This window comes from Delphinus delphis, chromosome 16, assembly GCF_949987515.2.
Source record: "Delphinus delphis chromosome 16, mDelDel1.2, whole genome shotgun sequence".
NCBI classification, from domain to species: Eukaryota; Metazoa; Chordata; class Mammalia; order Artiodactyla; family Delphinidae; genus Delphinus; species Delphinus delphis.
This window is the reverse complement of record NC_082698.1, coordinates 25,848,584-25,855,799: the sequence shown is the minus strand read 5'-3', so window position 1 is coordinate 25,855,799 and position 7,216 is coordinate 25,848,584. Positions and strand designations below refer to the sequence as shown.

The window sequence follows — 7,216 nt, the reverse complement described above, 5'->3', positions numbered from 1 at the left end:
AAAAATCACTGACCAGCACCATCAAACACTGTCTTGGTTTCAACACCATGGGGGAATGTAAGGACAGGTCAGGAAATGAATGACCGCAGCCTAAGCTGCTTCTTCCTCTTCCTCTCCCCAGCATCCCCCCTTTTTTTTGAAAGAAAAAAGCCCACTGGAATTGCCTAAACTGCAATGCAATCTCTTGCTCATTTAAAAGATCTCATTTTCTAATCATGTGCTTTGAGACATTTAATACTATTTCAATTATGCAGAGGAAATAATATAATTCCTTTATTTGAAAAATGATACTGAACCTCAGAGATCATGTTAAAACTACTGCTGGAATGGGGATTCTTTTTAAACTGTGTTGTTCCCTCTCTTCACACAGCTGTAGCTGTACACAGATGGAAAAACATTTGGTCAGAAAGCAGCAAATTAGTGTTTTTCAGGACAGAATTCAGCTCCCGCAGCTCCTGCGTCTCCATGCGTCAAGATTTTATTTCTTCTTTGCATTGACGTTTTTGCAGACCCAGTTCATGCCGTCCTTTGAGGGAAATGGTCAGAGAGAGGCAGCGTTAGTTGTAAGAAAGGCACCACACACTCTAGCCCCAGAGGGGAGAGGGCGAGGGTCCTGGGTCCTCCCTCCTCAACCACCAGCTCAATGGAGCTTGCCTTCCCCAGGGGCCCACCTGGGTGACCAGGGACAGTGACCTCCTGGGGAGGAGGAGGGAGGCCTCTGAGAGCACAGGAGGGAGAAGGGAGGGGGAATGTCCAGAGCCCGAACTTGAGATGGGTCCTCAGGAACTCCCTCTGAAAAAATAAACACATCTGCCTGGATCCAAGGCCTGATTGAGGAGCTATCAGGACAGATTCCAGCCATTTTTGGCTTTTTCTAAAAGCTGACCTTTGCTAGGGCATTAAATTCAATAAGCCACCTTTCTGGTGCCCGGTGTGTTTACAGTGTGGCAGTGTACACTTGCGCTAAATTAAATTTCTTTTTGGAAAAACAAACCAACTGCAGTGCATGTTACTAGACACACACTGGGGCAATGTGCATTTATTTCTCTTCGCGCAGCACCAGGGAAGGTTTAAAGGGGCCTGGCCTGGTTCTTGCGGCTTTAAGCGCTACCAAGCAGAGGGACTGGGGAGAAGGTTCCCTTAAATGCACAGCGACCTTGAAAGTGTCCTCTCTTAGAAGGCTGGAGGACAGAGGTAAAAACCACACAATACCTACAGCCACTTGGCAGGTGGCATGATATCTCGTGGATGCCAGGCCCGCCAGAGATGACCTATTTCTCAACGCCCTTTGCAGCCATCCCTGAATGCTCACCCTTTCCCCAGAGTCTCTCTGACCCCCAGGGGTGTGCAGAGGTCTCAGAAGCCCAGAACAAAATCAAACGAGGCTTCTGCAACGCACCGCACCCCTTTCCCCTGCATGTGTCACACGTGCACATCTCAGGGCATACATGACATTCAGAGCCCTGCATTTCCTATGACCAGGGAGCTAGCTGTTGAACCTGAACAGCTGAGACAGCTTAAAGTAATAAACATCAGCTGACACCCTTGGCCATTAGGAGCATTAATCCCATAAACAATACATCACTTCAAAACAACCAGCAGGCATCCTATCTCCTGGCTAATCTGACCATAACCTGAATTTACAGTGATTAAAACTCTGCCAGTTGCCATCAGAGCACTTGGGTGGGAGAATCAGATAATCTGATGGCTGTCCCAGAGCATACCTTAGGGCATGTGCCAAGAAGAGGCTGGCCACAGCTGAAGGCACAAAGGTGGACAGCACCTGGCAGCAGTGGGGATGAGGGTGGGGGAACGCCGAGGTGGGAGAAGGTGGACTCCGAATGCATCTCCGATTACAACTGGGTCAGCTACTTACTCTGAAAAGCTGAGGCCAATTTTAAGACCATTTTATGAAAAGGAATAATTTAAAGAGAAGCATGTTTAATTTTAGGAGCTAATTGGTTTCCAGGAAAAAAAAAAAAAGATCACCTGCCAGGAGACAAAAAAGATTTTACAAATAAAAGAGGGATGAATAAGATAAGCATCTTCCCTTTGCATTCGAAGCTGAATAGCTCAGCACTTACGTAGCACTTTCCATTTTCAGGAACCCGCACAAACACCATCAAAGGTGCGTACCTCAATATTTCCTCCTCTGTAGAGACTTGCAACGTTTTATCAAATCATCTTCTCAGAGAAATCAAGAACAGTGTTCCCACACTATACGAATACCATTTTCCCTCTTGTTTTACGGCTGATTATAGAGGGGGGTGGGTTTCTTTTACTGCATGTAACTCAACATGAACGCACTCAAAGAGATAGGAAAAATATTTACTCAGCTGCAGGAACCCAAAGCAGAACATGGAGGGTGAGGGGCAGTTTTCTCCTGGGTATCTGTTATGGAGGCAGAGGGAATTTAAATGGGGGAGCCCTGCCGAGGGGCAGTGTCCTCCAGATGTATGTGAGGGCCCGCGGTGACAAAACCCTTCCAGCCACAGTCCTGCCAGCAGAGGGCGCTCAGAGGTCGGGCCCCACCAGCTGACCCGATGGCCCCGGGGCTTTGCAGCTGCGCCTGCAACCCGGAGCGTGGGAAGCCTAGGAGACTTAAGCTGCTCTGGCTCGGGAAGGCCACCCTGATCTGGTGTCTGGAGGCTGGGGATTGTGCCTTTCCTGTCATTACCTAGAGGAGAACCTGAGCTGGAGGTGGCGGTGTTGGGGAGGCAACAGTCAATGACGATGATAGCTCTTCAATAAAAATCAGGCACAAGCTGTGCCAGGGTGCCCACTGGCAAGGAAAGACTCCTGAGGGAAGGGTCCACGCCAGGCTGGCTTGAGGTGGTGTTTACAGAACTTAGCATGGTGGTGGCCACACACTTAATTTATATCTTTTAAATTAATCCTTGTAACAACACTGTGAAGTAGGTACTCATGGATGAGGAAATGGGGGCACAGAAGAGTGCGTGGCAGAGGCAGGCTGTGAACCCAGGCAATCTAGCCCCGGCATCTGCTCTCGATGACCATTTCTCAATGACCACGGGCAACTGCTCGGGGAGGAGCTCTGCCTCAGGCTTAGAGAGAAGCTGGGGCTCAAGTTGGCAGAGGGAGCAATTCCAGTTTTTTCTTCGTTATGACTTCCAGCTGAATACAGGGGCATGAGACAGAACAGCCCTACCCAAGCACCCTGCGTGGCTTTGCTGCAGCTCTGAAGGTGCCAGAGGCTGTTTCTGGCCACTCAGCTCTCAGGATTCCCGGGCTGCCAGGTATCGGCGCGTGTGGAATCCTATGTGTTTACCTCGCTCCCCATGTATTAACTCTCCGCAAGCCTGCCACCTCCAGCAGGATCTCTCTCTTTAGAGACGACATCATTGCAAGAGGAGGACCCTTCTGCTTCTCATGCTTAAATCAGCAGCCACGGGCCTCTGGCCTTAATCTGAAAAGGCTTTGATTTTTTAAAAACAGATGACTGGGGCTTCCGTGGTGGCGCAGTGGTTAAGAATCCGCCTGCCAAGGTAGGGGACACGGGTTCGAGCCCTGGTCCGGGAAGATCCCACATGCCGCAGAGCAACTAAGCCCATTCGCCACAACTACTGAGCCTGTGCTCTAGAGCCCACGAGTCACAACTACTGAAGCCCGCACACCTAGAGCCTGTGCTCCGCAACAAGAGAAGCCACTGCAGTGAGAAGCCTGCGCACCACAACCAAGAGTAGACCCCGCTCGCCGCAACTAGAGAAAGCCCGCGCGCAGCAACGAAGACCCGACGCAGCCAAAAATAAATAAATTAAAAACCCCCCAAAAAACAGATGACTGAGAAAAGGTGATCATTTACTTGAAGTAGGTTACTGCTCTGCCTCCAAAGAAGGAAATGAACTCATAGGTTCGTTTAATGGTTGAAACTTTATTGTCAAAAACTGGTTTGACCAAATTTCTACGTACTGGATCTTCCTCACGCTTCCTCACTACTTATGCCATAAGGTTGTCAGGTTGTGCTGACAACCTTATGGCATAAGTAGTCCTCCCTTTCGTCCTCCACCGCACCTCCGCTGGCCAACCTCGCTGAAACTGAATTTGAATTGATTAGCTTCAATTCAATACCAGAGACTAAGGAGAGACACTGAACCTCAAATACTGAGCTTTGTTTGGCCTTCGGGAGAGGAAATACATTTTACCATGTCATGATATTATTCCCTACTAACTGCTGGGAAAAATTTAAGACGGCCCCTAACCATATGGGTGAAAACCTACTGATCACAGATCTCTCCGTTTCGGGATTAAAGGCATGATGCCCTGTCTATGGGAAGAGTGGTCTCCGACTGCACTCCTCTTTTTTTTTTAACATCTTTACTGGAGTATAATTGCTTTACAGTGGTGTGTCAGTTTCTGCTTTATAACAAAGTGAATCAGCTATATGTATACATATATCCCCATATGTCCTCCCTCTTGCGACTCCCTCCCTCTCTCCCTATCCCACCCCTCTAGGTGGTCACAAAGCACGAGCTGATCTCCCTGTGCTATGTGGCTGCTTCCCAGTAGCTATGTATTTTACATTTGGTAGTGTATATATGTCAATGCCACTCTCTCACTTCGTCCCAGCTTACCCTTATCCCTCCCCGCGTCCTCAAGTCCATTCTCTACATCTGTGTCTTTATTCCTGTCCTGCCCCTAGGTCCTTCAGAACAATTTTTTTTTTTTTAGATTCCATATATATATGTTAGCATACGGTATTTGTTTTTCTCTTTCTGACTTACTTCACTCTGTATGACAGACTCTAGGTCCATCCAGCTCACTGCACTTCTCTTAATTTGATCTCTTTGCAATGCATCCATCACTGCTTGATGGTTGGAACTGAGCAGTGGCAGCCATGGTTGGGTGGGCCTGGTTTTTAATGCCATGAGGACTACACGGTCACATCAGTAATTGCTTTAAGACGAGGGAGCTCAGACCCTTGCTGAGCAATGCAGCCTATCCCATTGTGCCACTGGGCCCCCAGGGTCAAGGAGCAGCTGGAAGCAGCATACATAAAATATTGCTTGCTATTAATACTTTTTCTGGTGACAAAGGGCACTGCACCAGAGAGGCAGCAGAATCGCATGTCCCAAGCTTGCTTCCTTAGTCTACAGAGACATCTGAAAATTTAAAAATAAACCTGAGGTCTGACTTGCAGATAAGCAGTCCCATACACACTGGGAGTTGAAAATGACTGATTCAGGCCTAGAAAGAAGTTGTAAATGTCATTTAAAAAATATATTGAAATTCTGTTGGCATATTAAGGGGAAGGTCCCCTGGATCAAGGAAAAAGAAACAAAAACAAGAACCTGGGCTAGTGAATGTTTACTGTTCACCTGCAAGGCGCTCTGAAGGACAGCTCACACGTCAGGGCTCAGACTGCTAGAGGCCCCTTCTGTGTAGGTGAGACCTCTGTGAGCCGGATCATGGCTCCTGCTTGGTGAAGGAAGACAAGGAATGTGGAAACGATGTGAAAAGAAGGGATGAGCATGAGGTAGGGGCATGGAGAGCAATACCCAGGAGAATCTTCTGCTAGCTCAAAGCTACTGGTGTAGGCATGTCTCTGTTATGACTAAGGTTAGAGACCAGGTTGAAACTGCTGATCTCTGCTTTGAAAGGAAATTCCAGTGCAGTATAATTTTAATTAAACACACACACACACACACACACACACACACACACACACACACAATGTTCTAGGGAGGAAATGTCTTCAAGCACCTGAAACTACAACAGCCAAGGAAAGCTGTGGTTTGGGGTTCACATTCAGGTCTGCAGGTGGAAGAGGGATTGATTTCTCTATATCTTTCTCTGGCTCTAAGCCAGATCTTTGTTCACTATTTTCCAGACACCCAGGGAAAAGAAGAGAAGAGTCCCAGGCTAGATGTTGTGCACTAGGAGAGGCCCTAGCAACCCTGGCCCAGCCCCAGGGTGCAGAGGGAGGCCGCTCCATGTCTGCAAGGCAGTCTGCCTGCAGGGGCTGCAGGTTTTCCCTCCCAAACATTGTTCAGTTTCTCCTCTTTCTGCCTTCATCTGCTTGACATAACTGGGTCTCCTCTGATCACTCCCCTGGACTATGGGGCTCTCCATAGCCCAGAGTTTCCAAGATTGATGTTCTCCTTCAGCTTTTAGTGCCGTTTACCTATGCTCTGCTCTTGATAGTTTCCCATGAAAACTTGCTTTAATAACATGATGGGCTGCCTCCTCATCGCCATTAGTCAGGCAAAGAAAGACCTGTTCCAAACTCTTTTGAAGCCCTCAAAAGCCGATTTCCACACCCAGAGCAAGGGATTGCCTGTCCTTGTAAAGACTGCATGTATTTGCCATCAGAATATCAGGTAGAACAAGAACGTGAAATCCACCCCAGGAATCACTAACTTCCATAATGTCAAATCATATGTTTAAGCTACTTGGCTAAGGAGAAGTGATCTCCCTGCCCGACTACCCCAGAGGGCATAGCTCCCCACCTAGTGGATCTGTTCCCTTGACTCACCCACTGGATGGTTATTTATCAGTAGAGGACATGTCTCTCAAATGCATTTTGATTAAACACAATGTAAATAGAGACACTGTTTGTAAACATCTGAAACAGTAACAGAAATTCCAGGTCTTTTTTTTTAACCTTTGTACGTTTTCTTTCAGGGTCATTAGGGCTGTGGTGCCAGATACCTGACCCACTTCACATCTGATCATTTTAGCAGCTCTGCCCATTACTGACCAGCTTTCAGCGGGTAGTAGGTGGGGAGGGTGGAATGGGAGGATGAAATAGGAATTTAGGGAATTTCAGGAAATTTTTACACAGAATCTCTGAAAGTGACATTTTTCTAGTGAAGTCTTTCATTTTTAAGAATAGTTAAAGCCTTAATTAACAAGAATCTTTAAAAGGCCTGCTCCTGAACTAAGCAATGCAGGGAAAGAATTCCACCTAAGTGACTCTTTTTAAAATGAAAACCAAGAAACTGGCTGAGTGGGCAAGAGCTTAGGTCAAAGGTATTACCTGAGAGGGACATGGTCAATCAGTGCCTCACAATGAAAAGTGTTTCCACGACCTTTCTCCAGTCCTCAAAGGTTACCATTAAAGGACAACAGACAGCAGACTCCCTTCTTAATTAACATTTTTATTAAATAACCCGTTTCAAATAATGGCTAAATTCTCTAAATTTATATCATTCTATTAACCATAATCTAATCTCATTAACCTTGAAATCCCAGTCTT

The 7,216-nt window shown here is 47.0% G+C and overlaps 1 protein-coding gene across 1 annotated transcript in view; it reads right to left on the bottom strand.

The window, feature by feature from the left end:
- Positions 1 to 230: 230 nt before the first annotated feature.
- The window catches only part of ARL3 (ARF like GTPase 3), a 32,440-nt gene continuing 25,454 nt past the window's right edge, over positions 231 to 7,216 (bottom strand). Inside the window, exon 6 of the mRNA XM_060033578.1 lies at positions 231 to 526. Coding sequence (XP_059889561.1) covers positions 479 to 526 — 48 coding nt within the window. The 3' untranslated portion in view covers positions 231 to 478. The remainder of the gene's footprint in view (positions 527 to 7,216) is intronic.